General features: G+C 54.1%; 1 protein-coding gene across 2 annotated transcripts; it reads right to left on the reverse strand.

The window, feature by feature from the left end:
* Window positions 1-1,096: 1,096 nt before the first annotated feature.
* On the reverse strand, window positions 1,097-20,399 carry prkar1b (protein kinase, cAMP-dependent, regulatory, type I, beta). 2 transcript variants are annotated; one of them, XM_086132980.1, is made up of 11 exons: window positions 20,231-20,399; window positions 18,878-19,071; window positions 18,000-18,170; window positions 17,295-17,386; window positions 12,986-13,047; window positions 10,829-10,875; window positions 9,042-9,200; window positions 6,491-6,551; window positions 5,019-5,140; window positions 2,940-3,021; window positions 1,097-1,687 (listed from the first exon to the last, which is right to left on the reverse strand). In XM_086132980.1, the coding sequence occupies exons 2-11, from the start codon at window positions 19,055-19,057 to the stop codon at window positions 1,515-1,517; spliced, it is 1,149 nt and encodes a 382-aa protein (XP_085989106.1). In that variant the 5' UTR covers window positions 19,058-19,071; window positions 20,231-20,399; the 3' UTR covers window positions 1,097-1,514. The 2 variants fall into 2 exon arrangements, with proteins under 2 accessions (XP_085989106.1, XP_085989107.1); XM_086132981.1 differs by lacking the exon at window positions 18,878-19,071 and having other exon boundaries at window positions 20,231-20,380.
* Window positions 20,400-20,733: the final 334 nt, after the last annotated feature.

Raw genomic sequence — 20,733 nt, forward strand, 5'->3', positions numbered from 1 at the left:
ACCGAACACTTCTCCTGTCTTGCATCTCGGTTGGTTTGTGTCTCGCGACCAGCTCCGTCTTGTCCCGGTTTGCCTCTTCACTTTGCCACGGATTTCGCTGCCCGCTTCCCTTCCGCTTCTGGAGGTCCGTACTACCACTTGACAAATTTGTCGGGATATTACGACTTCATTTTTCACATCTATGACCTTTATTTTGACCAAATTCAGCTTATCCCACCCCACCCCAACCCTCTGTCCTTCTCTTTCTGCGTTCCTCTCATTGAGTTGATTCTGTCCTCTCATCTGACTTTGAGTATGTCGTGTGCGAAGGGGCGAGGGGCACATGAAGCGGAAGCGGAGAAGGGCCTCGAAGGGAGAACGTTCCGTTCCGTTTGGCGGCGGAACAAAAAAGATTGCGGCCAATCAAATCGCCGGCAGCCATCTGGTTTTGTACGCGGTCGGCAAGGCTCGAATGCGAACGGCACGGGCCAGCGTCGCCATGCTAGGCGAAGCGCTCTTATGATCGCAACAAAAAGGCGAACTGAAGATGCGACCCACGGGCTGCGCTCAGTGACGAACGCGTGTTATTTTTTCGTGCGGATATGGGCCGCGCCTCGCTGAACTCGATGTCGGCGAGCGTGGCCGGCTGGGTTGTCGTTGGGGCGCGGGGGCTTCGCATTCCTCCCTTGATTTAGTGGCCATTAAGATGGGGAGGAATGTGTCAAAAGCTCCTGAAAAGCGTCTGGGAGGAGCTCGGCGACCCTCTGACATCTCGGCCCGACGGATGATTGACACTTTGCTTTGAGTGAGGGGAATGAGGAGGAGGGAGGGAGGGAGGAAGGGGTGGGGGGCGACACCTGTTGGAGGTACAGAGCGAGATCCGTGATGGGAACACAAGGCCCCAAATATGATGGTGTCTTTTTAAACGAAAAGCAGGTTGCGTGAATAATGGCTTCCTTGTTTGAGTCCAGAAGAAAGGAAGTCGATTTTGAAGCACCTTTGCACAAGTTGCAGGCCACGGTGATTTGGGGAAAAAGTTTTGGACTGATTTATCGTGGTCTTGTTATGGTGATATCATAAAAATCTGGCAGACCTTTTATATCCAATCGACACAATATGATGTTGAGATTTTTATTCAATTTTTTTGAAGAATATTTCTGCCACGCAAATGAATTGGTAACACAGAAGCAACTCACCTAAATAATGTTAAATAATAAAAAATAAAAAAAAAGGCAAAGCAGCAAACAAATAAATGTGTCTTCCTTCCACAAGGACTCCATCTCAAATACATGAAAAGTGCAAAATGTTGCGCATCATACACAGCTGCTACTCTGCATATGAGCCATTACAACACAATGGAAACTTTTTTGTTTGCGTGTTTTGTTTTTTACACGAAGCTATACAACGGCACGGGGCAAAAGTGAGCAAGAAAAAAAAGAACAACCCCCCGAAACAAATGGAACTCATTGTAAATGTAGTCAAGTAAAAGGCAGACGCCGGGTCCCGGGTTGGCCGGCCGCCGTTGCGTGTGCCGGTCAGACGGTGAGCGAGATGAAGCTGTTGTATCTCTGGATGTTCCTCTTGAGGATCTCGGAGCAGGGACCCAGCACGCGCTCAAAGCGAGGCCGGTCCAGCTTCACGCACTTGAGGGGGCCGCGGGCCACCACCGTGGCCGCCCGCGGACGGTTCAGCAGCAGCGCGATCTCACCTAAACGGGGACGGGACGCGCGGGTTTTACTGGCCCGCTCTTATTGCACGTTGTCTGAAAACCTCAATCGTCTGTTCCATCAAATCACTTTGGACACGATCCAAGTAGATAGTAAGAACATCATAAATAGAATGAAACGGTTCGGTTAGCCTGACCATTTTTTTTTTTAAACGTCATCTTTTCTTATGGTGTAACACAAAAAAGAAATATTGTTGTGTGAGAATAACTGTTACACATTTATTGTCAGAACATGATAGCGGATCTTCGTCCAACTAAATTTCCTCACGCATTTTTTTTTCTCTCCGAATACTTCAATGTATTGCTCCTATGATTTTTGGATTGTGATCTGACACTTATATTTGTAAAAATGCAACATTTCTCTCTTTTTGAAAAGAGTACTGCCTTTCTTTCTTCCTACTAATAATAAACGGTCTCATAATGACTTTACGAAAACAAAATCTGCCAAATAATACAAATTCACACCTCGTCGTATTGCCTTTCGACGCGGCCCAATTTGAGTCCTTTCATTGCGTTCACTGTTTTGAATGTTCTTGTTTCACTATTTTGAGAGGTGAGGGTGCTCTCTCCATACAGTTGAGTTGAGCTGGATGACTGGCACGCACTTGACTTTGCAGTCAGCCAGTGCTCTATGAAGCGTCTCCAGTTGCTCCAGAATGCCGCCGCTCGCCACTTGACGGGTACTCGTAGAGAGAGGGAGCACCTCTTTCCTACTCTGGCATCACGAGTAGGGGTGGCGAGAACCAAGCGGAGGCTAAGAGGGGATTTGAGGCTTTTTCCATTGCCGCTCCCTCTCTTTGGAATGAACGTGCGGTGCGGCGAGCCCCCCCTCGCTGCCCATCTGCAAAACTCGTCTTCAAACTCATTTTCATTCTTTGGCTTTTAGCTCCGCATGAGACCCGATTTTCAGTTTGACTGTTTTTGTGCTTTCCGCCGTCTTCCTAATTAATTTATGGTTTGTTGTTGGCTGAATAATATTTGCTCCATGTAGAGAGCCGGTTCGTCGACGGCAGTGGCTGTTTTTCAAGCGCTCGAGAAATGCACTCGAGTTGAGCTGTAGCTTTTCAAATGATTTTCAGAGATCGAGCGTTGCGACACTCGAGGACAATCGTGACCATTCAAATATGTTGCGTGACGGTGTGTCTTTTGATGGCTTCCCGTCTCGCAAAATCCAAACGAGGATCGAATAGGAATTTGGGCTTTGTGGCACTTCGACGGATGCGGAGCGACTCACCAAAATAGTCGGAGGGTCCCAGTCGTCCCACCTCGACGTACTCCTCATTGTCGGACCTGCGCTGCAGAACTGAGGCTGTTCCCTGGAGACGGGACGGACATGAGGGAGAATTGGGGGATTGGGAGCATGGGTTGCGGAAGGATAGAAAGATGGACGCGCGGGGGGGGGGGGGACGGAAGGAGTTACTGAACGGAGCTGATCATCATCAGGAGGATTAAGCAGAGGAGAAATTCCTTTGCTTCATAAGACACAGGTGCATGGGATTTGGGGCTCTCTCCCTCTCTCTCTTTTTTTTTAGGGGGGGGGGGCGTTGTTGTATGGAACGGCCACCTGTTCCGTGGGAGGCACAGAAACCACAACTCACATATTCCAAGCAAGGAGGACAATTTGGACGGGCTTTGCTTGATTCTCTCCAGAGTGTCATAAATCCAAGCATCGAAAGCAGATGACTCACACGCAACATGGAAACGACTGCCGCGTCCAAGACGAACGGACCCCGACAACCTGGCACGCGGACCACAAAACAGTGAAAACTTTGAAGGGAAATGCGTTTTCCGTGGCCCTTGCCCGGAATGAGCGTCGCCCGCAGCTGTTGTTTGCCGCGGCGGCTTCCAACAAATGTGCACGTCACGAACATAACATTGGCCAGCGTTGCCCTCGATATGCATTTCGGTTCACATCGGATCTCTGTCATTGCAAGGAGGTCAAATGTGGGGAGGAAAACTCAAAGCGGGTGATAAAAGCAACCGGAGCGTTCCGTGACGCGCTCCCCCCTCATCGCTAATCCTTCCGTCCCCCGAGCAGGCGTGTGATGCTAAATATGAAGATAATCAACCCTAATGAGGAGCCAAAACTGGGGTCAAATATTGCTTGGGCTGTATCCCGGTCAAAAGTGTTGGACTTCAAGTCACCTTCGGCTTGTCACCGGACCATTTGTGGCAAGATTTCTCACGGGTCAGGGGCACGGGGGGGGGGGGGGGGGGGGACTTTCAAAATGAACGGATGGCAAAAAAAACCCCCCAAAACAAATCAATCCTACTGTATGTACGATCGACGCGGCATGGGAATCGCGCGTCCGCCATGTAAATCCTCCGGGTGACAAAGTCGGAGGAGCGGCGAGAAAATCCCCAGCTCAAGCAGACGTGATGAAAAGGATTTCAAGTGGCCGCACGTGAGGAAACGACTTTGGGTGCGGGAGCAAGAAGCCATCTTGCGAGTGCGGTCCACCCCCCCCCCCCCCCGCCGGCTTGCCCGCTTTGACTCATCCCTCCCTCTCCCGTCCGCGTCCCCGGAGGCCGAGTCTCCTGACCCCGTGTGAAAGCCAGCAAGTAACACGCATTCCACCGTCGTCCGCCCGGCTCTGGGAAAAGTCGGCTTTGGCCGCGGTCGAGGACGAGAGCAAGAAGCCAGGGAGCTTGGGGGCGAAAAATGCAAGAGCGACAGGAGGAAGGGATCGCGGATCATGTGATGTCACATCGCCCGTGTGAAATGAGCACCAAAAGAGAGCAGGAACTCGCACGTGCATGGAAAAAAACGGACCTGAAACCACGAGCGGGGCTTTCCGTTCCAACGGTTACCGACAACCAATCCAGGTTGAAAGAAATGAAAAAAGGAATTTGCGTGGTTCCGTTTGCCCTCCGCCGACTTGCACGCTTGCCATCCTGTCGTGCGCTTCCTCGGCGTATCGGCTTTTCTCCCGCAAGCGGTCTGATGACTTGCTCTTAATGTCTGATCAGTGTCCCAAACCCCGATACACTAAAAGTATACCCCCACATCCAGAAACGGCTTTTGAGGTGGCCAACGTATGTGGCCACCAACATGGCTCAGCGGTAGAGGGGTCAGAGCTTGCCACTTTGCGACCACGGAGCGAGATGCTGCTGCTTCGTCAGTAGGCGAATGAGGTTCCACGTGGGAGTTACCATTGAATTGAACGAAAACCGGTCGTTCACCGAATAAAACCCTTGCTTTGGACCTCCGGGATCAACCCGGCCAAAAATTGCTGCCCGAGCGAGGGCAAAACTGCCGCGCACAGAAAAATGCCACAAGCGCCCCCACGTGTGATTCCCGCGGAGAAGTTACCTCGGTGATGATGAAGAAGTCATCGCCGGGCTCTCCTTGGACCACGATTTTCTCTCCGTCCTCGAATTGGACCGGCTCCAGGGCATCGGCCACAGTCAGACGCTCCCATTTATCCAAGGACTCTGCCATCGCAAAACACACACGGACATCGTCTGATGAATAACCTGGGCCAATGCCTTGCACCTTTGGAGGTTTGAAGCGGATATAGTTCTGTTGCTCAGACGTGAGAGTCTGTATGAGCACGAGAAAGATGCATACGTTTTTGCAAGTCGTCGTTGAGGTCTTTGTTTGACACCACTCTTACCTGCGCGACGTTATGCAACGTGGAAGACATTTACTTTCTCTTTGTCAAAACCTTTGAGGAGTTGTAAGCCCAGCGTGCCGATAGCTATAGGGAGAAGGTTTCAAACGCAAGCTCCAAAGATCGTTGCCTAATCCCGACTGTTTCCGGGTGGAATGTGCAGAGAAAAGACTCCTCGGCTCGAGCTCGGGCATTCGGTTTCAAGACGCAAAAGTAGAGCGGAAGGAATCTCACTCTCGGGCCTGCTGACTGATCCCTGTGTGTGTTGTGAAGGTGCAGGATGACGGAAGGCGAAGTTTGGTGAGTTTGGAGGTGTCCAGTTTCCACTCATAGGGGGCTGCGGCGTCGATGGATGTCTTGCGTCTGGCAAGCGGGCTCTCGTGCCGGTGACCGCAGGTGAGCCGACGCGCCGGCTCCGATATTTGGCGCTCGCCGGCGCCTGGCCCGACAGGCCGCGCGCACGGGGAATCGCCTGTCGGGATTTGGCGCGCGTAGCCCCGACGCACCCCCACCCCCACCCGGCGACACCCACCAAGCACTTTGCCGCACCACATCAAGGACTTGGACCCAATTCCGTGGCTATCTGGAAAATCAAAGACAAACAAAAAGACCGGCGCGGACGTTTTGGGCAAAAAGAAGCCCCGTTCCGCTCCTAAAAAGCATAGAGAGCTCCACATTTGCGAATCTCCTCTTTGCTTTGGTAGCCGTGATGTGATGCTTCCATTGTCATTGTCACAGAAGAGGGGCTCTTGAAAGATGGTCACCGCTTAGATTAGGACTTGAAAGTCCAACTTCAACGAGGGTACTCCAACTGCTGGATTTCCAAAAGCCGACTTTTAATCATATGCCTTTTTATTTTCACAAAAATGTAAAACCGTTTTTGGGTTTTCTTTTGGTTCATTTCAATGACCGGGGCCACTAAAAGCGCACCAAAGGAAAATGGCTTTCTGGATCCACGCAGGGCTTTCCAAAACGTGCGATGACATGTCGGGCCTTCTTCGAGTGCCCGCCCTCCAGACTCTGCGACATGAATGCGGCAGACACGTGCAGACGCATTTGCAGTGCGGCGAAGCAAAACACGGAGGGCATTCCGCAGCTACGTTCGATGAAATACGGCTGAAGAGCCTCTTTCTTGCATTGCGCGCTACGCCGGTACTGCGCAAAGACTTACCGAGGATGGAGACCTTGCTGAGGAACTCCTCATACATCTTTCGCTTTCTTAGAGTGCTGCCCTGTGAAAACAAGGCGGGAGGGAGATGCGGAGAGATCAACATCAGCCAGGGCCATCAATCATCAACTCGTCCCGACGCCTTTGCGCGAAGGCGAAGGACGCGCTCGTTGACCTAAGACACACTTGAGGTGCACGGAGATGACAGGGAGTCATCCTCCTTTCCGTTCACAAGGGAACATTTCTTTTTTTCCACAGCGCCCATAAAGCCCGCTCCAAATCGCTTCATCTTTTATGACGGCTCGCTTGTCATTAAGTCTGACCATATACGGTCGGAGTAACGTGTGCCCGGCCCTCTTCTCCAAAGTTCTAAAAATGGCGCTTGGATCGGCTTCTGGCACAATCAGAGCTGCGAGATAATCATCATCGTAATAAAAGCGCAGGTGCTTTCATGTGGTCATGTGAGTGAAGGCTGTTCGCATCAGTGTTCCGTGTGTGTGTGTGGGGGGGGGGGGGGCCTTCCCACCCACCAGGCAGGGGATTCCCCCGTCCGTGAATATCCTGACAAGTCTCAACCCAAAACTCGCTTCACCACCGCCACTCGCAGAAGCATTTCTTTCTCACGGAGGCCACTTTGATCTTGTCTGGAGGAAACCGAGACCCGGATGGCACGCAATGTCTTCAATTTCCATGAAAAGAAGACAGAAGTCACAGGGCTTGGTCCTTGTCCATCCCGTCTTGCGGACTTGGGCCCCCTGGCTCCTGATCTCCCGAAGAGTCTCCAATTTGGCTCTTAAAGCGGACAGTGATTTGAAACGGGACCGGCAAATCGGCGCTGTTGTCAACTGCGGCTTCTTCCATCTTAGGCAGCCGGCTAAAGTCGCACCTCTACTTTCTCTGGCGTGCACTTAGGAACAGTCCTTCATGCCTTCGTCACATCTCGGCTGGATGACTGTGACGCGTTTTACTTAGGACTCAGCCAATCCTCCATCAAGAGTCTCCAGTTGCTCCAGAATTCTGCTGCTCACCACTTAAGAGGGAGCACCTCTCACCGACTCTGGCATCCCTTCGCTGGGTCTTTTTTTTTTTTTTTTTGAAGATCCCATGATTTGTTTTCCAACCTTGAAACGGCCCGGCCCCACCGACCCTCTCTGAGCCCCCGCCCGGTGCCGACACTATTGGAGGTAGCCAAGCGGAGGCTGAGAGACGACGGAGCCTATTCCGTTGGCGCTCCCTCCCTTTGGAATGAATGTTTGGCAAGCGCCCTCGCTGCCTCCTCATTTCTATTCTTTGGCTTTTTGACTCCGCATGAGGTTTGATGTCTCGGTGGACTGTTTTTGTGCTTTCTACTGTCTTTGTTATTCATTTCTTGTTTGTTGTTTGTATGAATTCTTTTTGCTCCATGCACAGCGCTTTGTCTACAGCGGCGGTTGTTTGAAAGTGCCGGAGAAATACACTTGGCTTGAGAAGCACTCTGTGTTGGAAGAGATGGAGTAGGAAAGGGAAAAGCCACGTACTGTAGTAGTGGGGAAACGACGGAACCATCAAACAATCCTGTGCAGCACCCCCCCCCCCACCCCTCCCTTAACCGCCCTGCGGTCGAAGACGAGCCGAGGGCCCGTCGGCGTTTCCTCTTTGAGGTGAAGTCGTCAAAGAGTCGAGGTGAGGCGCAAAGCCAAACTAAGCCTGTTGCTCCTTTTTGCCCTCACTATTCATCTCCGGTCCAGTCCACCATCACTCCTCCTCATCTCGGCGTGTCTTCTTTTGGTCTCGTTGCCCCGATTTGCGAGCGGGCGACTCGTGGGAGGTCCGGTTTCATCCGGTTCGGAGGCAAGACTTTGCAACGTCCCCAAAATCTTGATTCAACCTTTTGATTTGACGTGCGCTAAAGCCACGTGTTGTTTTTCCGACATATTTGTGGGAATCTCCGTCGCGTTCTCAACGGCCGTTTCCATGCCAGTGTTGGTTGTTGACGAGTTGCGCCAAGGCGTAGCGCTGCGTCCATGTCAGTTCGTCAACTTCCCATCGCTGACGTTTGCCTCACTTCATTCGGAGGACAAGACGACAGTCCTCCGTGTGTTCCAAAGTCTTACTTTGGAACGCACGAAGCCCGGTTACTTGAGAGCCATGTGCAATTTCTTTCGGCTCACGGTGTCACAGACTCACCGCGGTGAGTGCCTGACATTTGCCTGCAACTGCCATCCAGGAGGTCTAACCTTTAATAGCTGCCGTTAAACCGCGCAGAAATCGCATTGATTTTTCACCCTGAGGCATTGGCACAAGACCGAGCATGAAATTAAAAGTGCTTTGCAAATCGCAGAGCGATAATTAACTGCAGCTTTTCACTTTACCGGAGGCCCAGGCAGCAAGAGGCAACGGGAGAGTTTTCAAAGGAGGCCACTACTTCGAGGAGACGCGGGGGACCGTTGGAGAGGCAAAGCAGCGACATTCGCATCTATTTGAGATCCGACGGGCCGCCGGCACGGAAAGCGTCGACCAGCCAATGCGGCGGCGCGCAAATGCGGAGAAGCGACGAGCGGGGTTCACGCGTTACCATCAGGATGCGACGGTAGCTGTCCCGGTCGATCCCCCACAGTTTGAGGTCGGTCTTGGCCTTGACGGTGGCGGCTCTGGGAGTGCCGTAAATCAGGGCCAGCTCGCCGAAACTGCCGCCCTCCCCAATGTTGGTCACCCATTCCCCGTTCACGTACACCTGTTGAGAGAGCAAGGACGGGACAGATGCGCTTCGGTAACTCGTTCTCATGAGCGGCCGACCCGCTGGCAAAGCCCTTTTGCTCAACACGTTGGAATCGCGAGACGACGGTGTCACGACGTTGCACCGGTACGCCGTACGCAGTATGACTTTGCTTTTTTTAGCATTTCACCCGTGTTGGCGTCTTAAAAGTGAAGCGTGGAGACTCTCTGCCGCCCGAATAAACCGGCGCAGTCACCGCATGGGGTGATCATTGCCAAAACCTCTCCTTTGTACCACCGTAATACAGCTTCAGCGGCCAGCGCAAACCGATTCTTCCTTGACAATCACACTCTTGTTTGTGGTTCGGTCGAGTACGTGTGGAGACTCAAAATCGCGTTATCACGCGTTGTCACCAAGTGGCCCTAGTTTTTCCGGTTCGGCAAGTCGGTTAATGCGCGAGAATCACTTGCAAGGTGTCCAGGTGTCAGTCGCCGAAGGTTTTTTTTTTCTTCAATTCAGTGACTCGGCTTTACGATACGTGGTCGATGCAGCAAGCGCAAGCCTGGCCCCAAGTCCAAAGTGGGAGTGAACCCGACCGTAGCGAACTCTATGCACTTGTGAATTATGAGGTCACTCCATTCCACCTAATTAGCCTCAATCGGTTTCATCAAGAGTTGTTTTGCTGTTTGATTCAAGTTTGGTGTTCCACATGACTTTGGCATGCACATGTGGGACTTTTTGCCAACAATTTTGTCTTGATAACTGTCTGCTAATTGTGTGTGTGTGTGTGTGTGTGTGCATGTGTATGTTTTCCCCTGTTTATCCAGCATTCATGTTTAAACTAACAACCCCCCCCCCACCCCCCCCACGCTTCCTCCTTCCGACAACTTTTCTTGACTCCCTCCGAAGTTTCCGGGCAATGCGATATGCTTTCTTGGCTTGTCCCAAAGTATTTGATCCCTGCTAAGCCATCAGAGGAGACCCTCCCACCCCTTCTAAAAGACCCTCAATCCCCCTTGTCTCCCCGTCAATGCCTTTTTTCATTCCTGCTTTTCTTTCCTTGTTCAAGCGTCGCCGTTAATGTGAAGGTCCACTCAGATCTGTACGCACAGAAATCAAAATGCGCGTGGCCTCCACCGGCGCAGAAGACAATATATATTGGGAAGTTCCCCCATCTCCGCGGCGGTCCGACGATGCTCGAGCTTCTGTCCAACTACGAGGGCCTCCGAGCTTAGCGCCGTAAGCCGATAAGGGCGCTTCCTCTTCAACTCCCCGTCGGCTCCCGTTTTATCCCCCCCCTCAACTCTCTCGCCGAGACAAAAGACGCGCCGGGTTTGTCTGCCTCGCCGCGCGCCGACTCGGAAGCGAGATGTTCCTTCCGATTGGCATCCGAGTGGAACTGACCTCGGCGCGATACAAAGCACGGAGGCAAACCCGACACAACCTGCGCTTTGTTGAGGGGGAGAACGTTGTTTGGACATGATTGGAGAAGGCTGGATTTCCCCCCTGAAGACCTTCTTTTGACCTCCCTCCCTCCTTCCTCCCTCAGAAACAAGGGGCCGGTGGATGAAAGAGCCACACAATGAATTGCCCAAAGAACAAACCACCAGGGGAAAATGAGGGAGTTTTTCTGGATGGCCACTTACGTCCACTTCGCCCTGGTCAATCACGTAAAAGTTGTCTCCTTCATCGCCTGGAGGGGGGCGGGGGGGCGGGGGACACAAGACAACAGCACAAGAGTCAATGCCACGATCTGCCTTCATCTTTGAGAGCAAATTGACATTTGAAAGATATATTCCAATAATTGGTCAGAGACTTTGGGCATTTTTATAGATTTTTTTTTTTAGCTCCTAACTTTATACAGTGAATTCCAATCCAGGGCGTCGTGGGTTTACAGCGTTGCTAACTTGCGCCAATGCTCAGAGGCCAACTGGGCCAGGTTCGATACCTCCATAGCAGATGTTTAAGATTTGCTGAAATGCCGAGAAACACAAGGCGGCAATTTAGCTTCTAAAAGTGCGGCCTTGAATGTGACGCGGTGGAAAATTCTGCGAGCGTTCCTCGCCTTCAAACGGAGGTCATTTGTGCGACGATGCCTAAAAAGCAGGGTGTCTGGAGAGAAGCTTGAAAAATGTCCTTCCCTCTTTGAATGACGCTATCTGTTACATGAGCACCGTGACGCCACACCCGACCCGACAATCAGCAAGAGCCCGGCGGCTAATGATGCATGAACGTACGCATGACACAAGTGCGTGTGCGTGTAGTGCATTTGTTGGTGCGGAAAGAGGGTGGACGCGTGTGTGTGTGCGTGCGTGCGTGCGTTCCTGTGGCCGTGCTCACCTGAGGAGTTGAAAGCCGGTGTGTAAAGTTCACAGGAGTTCACACGGCTAATTCATACTGAGTGGAAGGCGCTCGGTCATTTGTCACACAAAACGAGCCTCGTCCGTCTGATGGCCTGTCCGAGCGGCGCGGCCCCAGACAACCCGGCCACCCCCCATTTCGCCTGGCTCTTTCATCTCTTATCTCCCTCTTGCGGTTCTCTCTTCCTCTCTCTCTCTTTTCTCCCACTGGCTCTCATTGCGCTCCTTGTGCCTTTGAGCTGGGGCAAATATTTGACCACAACCCGCACGCCGGGGCCAAGTATTCTCGCTGTGGCTATCGTCGCTCACACCGGTTGACTTGCTCGTCGGAAAACACGTCGACGGACGCATCTCAAAGTGGCACCGCCTCCATTTGGTCAACAACCACAACGGCACTCGCTTAAGAGTCTAATCATCGATGTCCTACCTCGCCACCCGCAGGAGGAAGTGAACTAGGGGGTGAAGGGATTACTCGGCTCCCGTACTCAAAGTGACGAATAAATGGCTGGCCGCCAATTTACAGAGGACGAGAGGCGGAGAGGCGGGTGGACGTACAGTATTTGCCAAAAGCGAGAGCGGTCGCGCAGACGCTCGGCCTGAAACCAGTTACGCGGTCCAGCCAAAATCGGGGGCCGCCGGGCACGCGGAGACAAACGACCCAAATTGGTGGCGAGCGCGCAACCGCCCCCCGACTTTGAACATCTCCTCTGTGATGCGCTCGGCAGCGTCCGATCCTTTCGCTTGAAGTCCGTGTCTCAAGAGTGTCGGTTGGTGTGGCGTCTTGAAGTTGGACAGTCGTGGCCCGGACATGAGCTATGAGCTATCGGTTGTGTGTACAGCTTGGCCTATACTGTATAGTGTATATAAGAGCGGGCTGTCTGGAACGGAGGGGCCCCGCGAACCGGACCAGACTCGGGATCTCCAAATTAGGACCGAAAGACTCGCGGACCTTGCCTTGCAGGTGCCTGAGCTTAGAAAGTGGCCGACTGGGTGTTTAGTTCACACGGCTTTGCTTTCATGATCTGGAATACTTGCCAACCGTTTGAGAGAGAATTTACGGCTCGGCATGGGAGTCTTCGTGCCGGATTCGCTTTTATGGCTCTTCTGCGGGGCCTCGGCGGTGTCTGGACTCATTCTGCCCGACGCCCCCCGCCCCCGCCTCAGACTCACTATCCCGTCGCCGTCCATTCAGGTTCGGATTGAGGGCCCCGTCCGATCGCAACGGAGGGCCTCGCCTCCGTGATGAGTCGGCGTCTTTTTGGTTGTCCCGAGTCGCTTTGGCCCGATTCGTTGCCTCGCGTCGTCGGTCCCGAGAAAAACCCTATTTCTTGCGCCCTGCGTTTTGGGCGCACGTCACCCATCGCGGCGATGTTGTTGCTCACCGACGCGAAACGTGCGCGCCGATGACACCGTTGCGGCCCACGTCTGGCCTCAAATACATACCTTGCTGGATCACCGTTTCCCCGGCGATGTGGGTGACGGGAAACATGGCGTCGAATATGTCGCTGCATCGGAAAGAGAGGAGGGGAGAACACGGTCAATATTCAAGAAGACGCACGCCGGCTTGAAGCACTGCGCCTTGGAACGAAGAGCCATCGCGGCTGCGTTCACTCTCTCATCCGCGGCCATTATTCACCGAGCGCCAGGACGACCGGCCTGGGACTCTCCCTGACCCTGACGCATACGGTCTTGAACACGCCCACCTAACTGCTTTATTTATCACCGTTCAGCTTTTGACACCCCCCCCCCCCCCAAAAAAAACGAAGCCCTCACACAAAAGCGTCAAGGGACAATTCTATTTAGCGCAGGAGCAAAGCGTGTTGAAACAGCAAAACACAAGTCAGCTTTTGGCATTTTTGGAATGACGGGTAGGCCCTAAAGCTCACACTGTGTTGTTACAGGGCACGATCAAAGGTTTTTATCTGGAAGGCGCTAAGAAAACAAACCCAAAAGCACTTCATATCTGTTTCAGGCCGGCGGCGAAAGCGCCTGCTAGCCCGCTCCTAATCGGGCCCCCGAAGAAAGGAAAAGGCCTCTGCGGATTTGGGTTGCGCCGCCAGGATGTGTCGGGGCACGAGGCGGCTCGGTTTCCTTCCTCCCCTCCGCTCTCTTGCCTTGGGGGAATATTGAACTGCCTAACCCGAACCTGCCGGATCATAGAGAAATATCCAAAAACAATCAAAGCCGGTCAGGCAAATCAAAGACCCGAGTGACTCCGGAGCAGGTTTGAGCGCGTTCCGTCTCAATAGCCCCCGTCTGTCTGCGTCTGAGCACGTTTTGCCTGAGGAAGCGCACGCCGATTTGCGCCGGATTTGCTGCAAAGGGACACGTGTTCTTTCTTGGACAACCACTTGTCCTCGTTGGGGTCACGGCGAAAATGGAACCGATCCCGGCTGACTTGGGGCGAGAGGCGGAGTAAAGCCCGGCGCGGTCGGCGGCCAATCGGAGTCTCGGATGCCGGGCGAGAAATCAAATCCGAGAGCCTCGCGGACGGCGCCGAATGACGTGTTGAAAAGCAACTCCTGGTGGGGGTCTCGGAAGCCTCCGGAAGGAAAGGCCAACTCGCCGTGATTATCCTCCATCTGGCTTGCCCTGGGCTTTTTCAATCATTGAGAGTCTTAAAAGTCAGCACATTTGTTGTCCTGCCCTCATTCTTCTTCGTCACTCTTACAACAGCAGTTTATTTAGGCACCGGCGCGTCTCCATCAAAAGTCGGCGCCGTAATTACACCTTGGACTGAAGGCACTTTTCTCGGGTGTCTTAATGGGCCACAATGTTGAGCAACACAGGAGCACCCACGAAGAATGCGCTCTCCGCCGGGGTGGAGGAGTTTATATAATCACCCCAACAATCAACAACTGCGCCGCACGTTCGCGCGCGTGAAACTTTCCACTTTTCCAAGTTGCGTCTCGTCCGGGAGCGCCGCCGCGTTTGCCGGCTCTCGCGGAACAATGTAGGCGTTGTGAGGGCTCAAAGCTTTCATTTTCACAAGCGCCGACGATGGTTGAGAGTGCCCATTCTGGAAAATGAGACGATCGTCTTTGTTTTCAAAGCCGGCACGTTTCCACCGTTGACGTCACGGCCCGAGGCGGCAAATGTAACCCGCGCCGCATGGCTTTCAAGATATGATGTCGATTGTGGGGTCCCGCCGGATAGAGTGGATTAAAACAAACAAACGCAAAACACGTTTTTGGGGTGGACCTCGCCGGTGGCGCTAAAGGGGGAGCCTTCCAATGGGAAATCTTTTGGAAAAAGACCGAGATCCGAGTCGATGAAGATCACCGGGATGGTTGAATTGCGCATGACAAAGTGTGGAAGAAGTCTTCGACGGGGGAGCGCTGGAAACACGGCCAAGGGTCCGCGCGAGGACCCAAGTTTGCCTCGGTGCGCAGCGCCGGCGTGCACGGGCCCGACCCGTCGGAACAAAGGGCGACGTGCGCGCTCTGCGCTTTGTGAAAGGTGGCCGAGATGTGGCCGGAGCGCTGGGGGGGAGGGGGGGGGGCGTCATTTGAAATGGATGATGCGCACCAAATGACACGATGAGTGACGTTCAAATGATGCATCATCTGGCTCGCGGCCGTTGTGATTGGCCCAAATGTGCTTGTTTGCTTGCGTTTTTTTTGGGGGGGGGGGGGGGGGGGGGTAACTAACTATCATTGAACTGAACCAGACCGGAAAGAATTCAAATTTCGAGCCCGATCTCGTTGGCGGTGTGATAATAGGCCCGGCCGGCGTTTGAGTCTGGCCGCACAGCACGTCCCTGAAATAAACTTCCATCGCAACGGCAGATAAGGCCGCTCTCGCCTCAGGATTCCCACCGCGCTGCTTTTGTGCCCGTTTGTTTGTTTGGCCAAGTTTTTTATCATTTGATTTCTTTCTTTATTTGTAGTTGTCCCTCCTTCCTGCATGCACAAACGCACACACGTGCACACACACACACACAGCGAGTTAGGACACCGAAGATGTTCCTCGTCTGTCAGCAGGGGTCTAGTGGAGAAGGTGCAGAGGTCAGGCTCGGGGGGGTGAGAGGTCAACTCATCGGTCACTTCATCAGCTCATTAGTCTGCTTGCTAATGAGAGGATTTAAGCGGACGCCGTGAGCGAAGGCCCGCCCCCTTTGACAATCCCTTTCTCTGCCGCCGCTGCCGAGCTGAAACGGCCTTGCTCCTTTCATCGAGTGCGGGCAAGGATCACGAAAATTAGTTTCCGTACACTTAGTGAGTGAGGACTGGAAAGAAACCAATGTCGGGATATCTCCGTGGCACAATTTCATCTCTGCTCGGACCACAAATTGCTCATTGACATTTACATCCGGTGCGTCAAGTAAGCTTTCCACACGGCTAACGACTAAGCCCCCGAACATGAGCTAGCGGGCGTCAGGTTAGCGCAGGAGCTTGGCACCCGCCCCTTGGCTTATCTGCTGCGCTTGCGCGGGCGTATGATAACGAGGTCGTTATGGCGGGGGCTAATAGCGGGCCCGCGGAGACGGCGGGGGCTCGGGGGAGGGAGACCGCTCGAAAATGCCACTCGCGGTTCATTCCGAATCGGCCGACTTTTTCACGGGATCGCCTTTGACAGTATGGAAGGAAGCTCTTTCCGATACGGCGGCCACGTCCGCACTTGAATTCATCTGAGAGGCGCGCGCTCCTGTGGCGGACGCTATTCGGGGCTCGAAAAAGAAAGAGGGAAACGGACAGCTAAATGGGGGGGAGGTCAAGCGCTCATCTCCGCTCCTTATCAGCCCGTTACCCATCAACGCCTTTTACGTTCTTTTTGACGGCGGTATAAGATAGCAATCGGGCCACCGGTCGGCCGGCTTACGTCGGACGAACTCTTTCCGCGGTTTGGCTCGGGGAGGGGAGCTTACGTTGGGGAAAGCCTGCCCCACAGGAAGAAAAGGGGGGAGAAAGTGAGGCGGAGTGAGCGGAAGGAGGCTACGCTCGCTCTCCATCTGTTAACGCATGTCATCGAGTGAGCAATCGGCGAGCGAAAACTTCCTGCCTCGGCTTTGTTTGCCAATGACAAAATACGATGTGGCATTGCTTTACTTCTCGCAGACAATCCATCACAATTCATGGAGGAGACAGTGGAAAAAACAGCGAGCAATCCATGACCCTCTCTGCAAATCGAAATGCCCCCCCCCCCTCTCTCTCTCTATATAAACACACACACACACACACGCAGCCAGCGCGCGCAGGAGCGGACCTTGTAGGGCAGGCAACACTGGCACACAGTGGCCATTGGAGCAACATCCTTGACCGAAACGCTGCTCCCAATGGCCGTCAGCATTTTGACACGTGGAGAGAGAAGACAGTGCCGCTATCAGATTCCTTCTTTGGCCGCGTTTGTAACTCAAAATAGTCCCAGCCCAAATCATTGGAAATTTCCGTCATCGGTTGATTTTTTTATTTTTCATATTTCCAGCTGTGACCATTGGAATTGCTGCTTTTTTTAACCTGTGCTCCCAGCCCGAGTTCTTGGAAGGCTCTCCCAACACGCAGCCGCAGACAAAGAAGCGGCCTCACGTGACAGTAAAGCCAATCGATAATCACCGAATGCGGTCTTTTGTGATTCGCTCCAGTCGTGGAAGTACACGAAGCGGGTTCCGATGGGCAAAGCGGCGCTTCGGTGTCATCGCCGCGCAAGAAGCGGCTTCGCCTCAACCCGTTTTGCATCGCACAAATTTGGTGAATTTCAAGTGATTGTTTTTGTAAGAAGCGGACAGGCGGTCCCTCGAAAACGTCAAGCCTACCTTCTCTCGTTGTCGTCCAGGTGAGCAAAGAGAACGTTCCTGGAGATGGCCTTGGCCAAGGCGGTCATTGTCTTGTAGTCCTTCGGGATCACCTGTGGAGGAAAAACACGGACGGTTTTTCAAGTCGGGCGGACGCCGGAACGAACCAAAACGATGCACTACGGGACTCGGCCCGGCTCGAGGAAGAGCCCGCGCGGATTTTGGGGAAAGGACCGTCGTGGAAATGAGGCGCAGCCCCCCCCGAAATTTCCCAGGGGCATGAGCTCGCAGCTCCAAGGTGCATTTCCACAGAGCGCGCACGCGCGTCCGCAGAATGGAGGCCTCTCCGTGCACGCGTGACAAAGACGAGCGCCCTGTTGTTCCCGCAAGATGATAACGCTTGCGGTGACGGGCACCTGCCCGTGCCAAAAATAAAAGTGCCAGCAACAGATGTGGCCACCAAAAGCCCCCCCCCCCCCCCCCCCCCCGCGCCACTGTGCAACATTGAGGGCAAGCGCTGAGATGAGGCGGCAGTCTTGGAGAGATGACAAAGGAGCCCGCCGAATGACTCTGTCAACGGAAGGGAGCGAGCCCATTTTACACCGACTGATGTCACTCAGTCAGAGAAGGAGACTTTTTTGGGGGCCGGGGGGGGCCTGCTCTCCACATTTTGCTCCGAAATCCGCAAGCGAGCGAGCAAAGGCGTCGGCTTGGGTTGGGGCTCACCTTGCGCACGTAGCTGACGGCATCCTCTTCGGTGTAGACCTCGGCGCTCACCCCTCCGCGGCGGCGGCGGGCCTTGACGACCGGGTTGGGCGGCGGGGGGGACACCTCCTCGTCGTGCGAGTCCGACTGGCTGTTGGATTTCTGCCGAGCCGTCATCTGCTTGCATTCTTCCTGGAGAAGGGCAAGAGGAGCCGGCGTCAAGGCGAGGGAGGGACGCCCGCTCCAACCGAGCGGAAGCGGGAAACAAATGCGCGCCGGTTGCCGTGCCGCGGCGCCAACGACCCCGACTTGTACGGCGTGACCAAAGGGCCCGCGGCGGGCCGGGTCCGGTCTGGTTTGGAGTGCCCGAGGCCCCGCGGGCGCTGAAATGTTGATGGCAGGCTTGATTAGCGCGCCGGAGGACGCCGCCGCCGGGATGACGGTTTGCTCCTCGGCGCCGCGTACAAAGGGAGCATCTGCGAGCGAGCGGCAGCCGCGCCGGGCCAAATTTCCATCTCTTTCTTTTGAAGCGGACACGTTGCCCGCCCATCAAGGGTCAAAATGACGCAACCGATCCGAATCCCCCAAAAACTTTTCGCCTTTTGTCTCGGTGAGCGACGGCGGAGATTTGCGCAAAGGACGTCTTCCCCGTCGCGCGACGAAGAGTCACGGCTTCCCCGGGCTAGGAAGAGGAGCGCCGTCTGTCGTGACCCTTGAGGGGCCGCTCATGACGTAACACGCGCCGAGTCCCGCTTGACATCCTCGAGGCGCGCGGCGCTGCCTTTGGTCAAGCCTTCCTCACGCTTTCCATTTGAATCTCGATACGCGCAATTGTCACAAAGCGATCCGGATCCAACGACGCGGCGAGACGCGCGGGCGCTTCTGGTTTGCTCACCAACCTTCTCCAGCTTTTCAAAATGCTCCCGCAGGAACTTCATAGGGCGCTCGGGCTTAGCGATGCACAGGTTGACAATGCACTCTTTGAGGATCTGCTGGATGTTGTGCCTCTGCACAAAAATTTCGCAGCCCTTCAAACTCTCGTCTTCGTCCAGAGTGGAGGAGGAGGAGGAGGTGGCCATCTTATCTTTTATCTCTGTGGTAGAAAACAGGGTGGACCGTGAGAGGGGGACAGGGGGGAGGAAGAAAAACAACAAAACAAAAGCAGATTCCAAAACGGGCCGGGGGCGGGGGCGGCAAGACCCCAAAATCCAAAGGAGGGCTACGCACAGACACAGTTTGGGGAGAAGGCGTTGGGCTTCGGGCCTTTCCGCGATGAAAGGGAGCTCCGCGGAGCCCGCGTTCCATCTTGAGCGCAGGCCGGACGCGGGAGCCGAGCGCGGACCGGGACGCCATCGCTGCCCGAACCGCTCTCGGCGTCCACGAAGCCTTACGTTTCACCGCGAAATCGCCGCACTGTCGACTCCGATAGGACTTTTTTTCAACCTCGACAGACGGCAACGCAGCATAAAATAAAGACACGCTAAAAAGAGAGAGGGGTCAAATCCACCGCCATTGAGATCTTGATTCCGATCTTGGGGTGGAAAAACCAAAAACAGGCAGCGTCTCGGCATGGAGCAAGACCAAAAAAAAAGAATCCGATGAAGACGTAGAGTACGTTTGGTCACGTCCTCCGCCTCCCCGGTGGAGTCTGATCTTTCCGTCTATGTTATGAGGCTGTGCCATTTTGAGCCTGAAGCCGCGCGCCCCGGTTTGGGATTTTATGCGCCGCGTTTGTTTCGTTTATCTTCTGTGCTCGTGGCGGAAATGAGCTTTCTGCAAAACATGCCGCAAGCGCCTCTTGGTGTCTTTCGCACTGGCTTGTGAATGTGGAGATTGCCCATGAACCGTAACCAAAACAAACAAACAAAAATTGCCTGGCAAGGTGTATCGTGACAAGCCAAAGGCGGCCGAATGCTCGGGCAAGGATGCTTCTTCAAGAGAAGGAAATGGCACAGAGGACCGTTTTTTTCAGAATCAATCCGTATTCGTCGCTGCAGGACGGCAAAAAAAAAAAAAAAGAAACGGCGGTACGTGAGCACAAAGCCGATGGCCGCGCGGGATTGGACGTTTCAACGCAGTCGTTGAGCTCAAGGCGGCCGCAGCCAAAATAACCACGGAAAAACGACTGCGGGTTTACCTAGAGGAAAAAAAAACAGAAAGAAGGCCCGCATCGTTCGGGCGGAACACAACGCGCGCGCGCGCGCACACGAACATGCACACGGCGACGACGCGAGGCTCGCCGCTTCTCCTACCGTTCAGTACAAAGGAAGGATGCTCGAATCGCCAAAACGTCGCGCGGGTGGGCCGGGGGCGCAGGCGAAGGACCACCGCTGGCGTCGGCTCGGATGCTGTGGCCGCTGCCGCCGTGCCCTGCGTCGGCGCCGATGACGTCACCCTGACGTCGCCGCAGCAAAAGAACCCGTTTCGAGGGAACGTCCCGCGGCCGTTTATTGGGGAGAGTGGCTTCTCGCTTTTTACCACCGGCCGGCGCCGCTTCGAAAAAAACAAAACCTACCACCATCATGACCGCCATTAAAATACAAGAGGAACCAAAGTAGTGCTCGTCAAAACGGTCCCGAAATAACCGTGCGGTCTCGACATATAAGCTGTTCAAAAAGGATTCCCAAATAAATATTTGAAAACGATCTGCTCGGAACAGTTAAGGCGAATCCACCATGCTTTAAAGTTAACCGAACTGCGTAGAACAAATCTACCGTCTTGGGTAAAATAAAAAATAACAGTTTTGAACGAATCG

The sequence above is a fragment of the Hippocampus guttulatus genome, chromosome 16 (genome assembly GCF_054856545.1).
Source record: "Hippocampus guttulatus isolate MCC_2025c chromosome 16, RoL_Hgut_1.0, whole genome shotgun sequence".
NCBI classification, from domain to species: domain Eukaryota; kingdom Metazoa; phylum Chordata; class Actinopteri; order Syngnathiformes; family Syngnathidae; genus Hippocampus; species Hippocampus guttulatus.

What these genes read in the sequence shown, in the direction of transcription:
- prkar1b (XM_086132980.1), bottom strand. Translation starts at nt 19,057, where the DNA reads ATGGCCACCTCCTCCTCCTCCTCCACTCTGGACGAAGACGAGAGTTTG. An exon ending in ATTTTGAAAAGCTGGAGAAG is followed by an intron (nt 18,171 to 18,877) that starts GTTGGTGAGCAA and finishes GCCCTTCTCCAG; the next exon opens with GAAGAATGCAAGCAGATGAC. An exon ending in CAGCAAGGTCTCCATCCTCG is followed by an intron (nt 5,141 to 6,490) that starts GTAAGTCTTTGC and finishes TTGCGATGGCAG; the next exon opens with AGTCCTTGGATAAATGGGAG.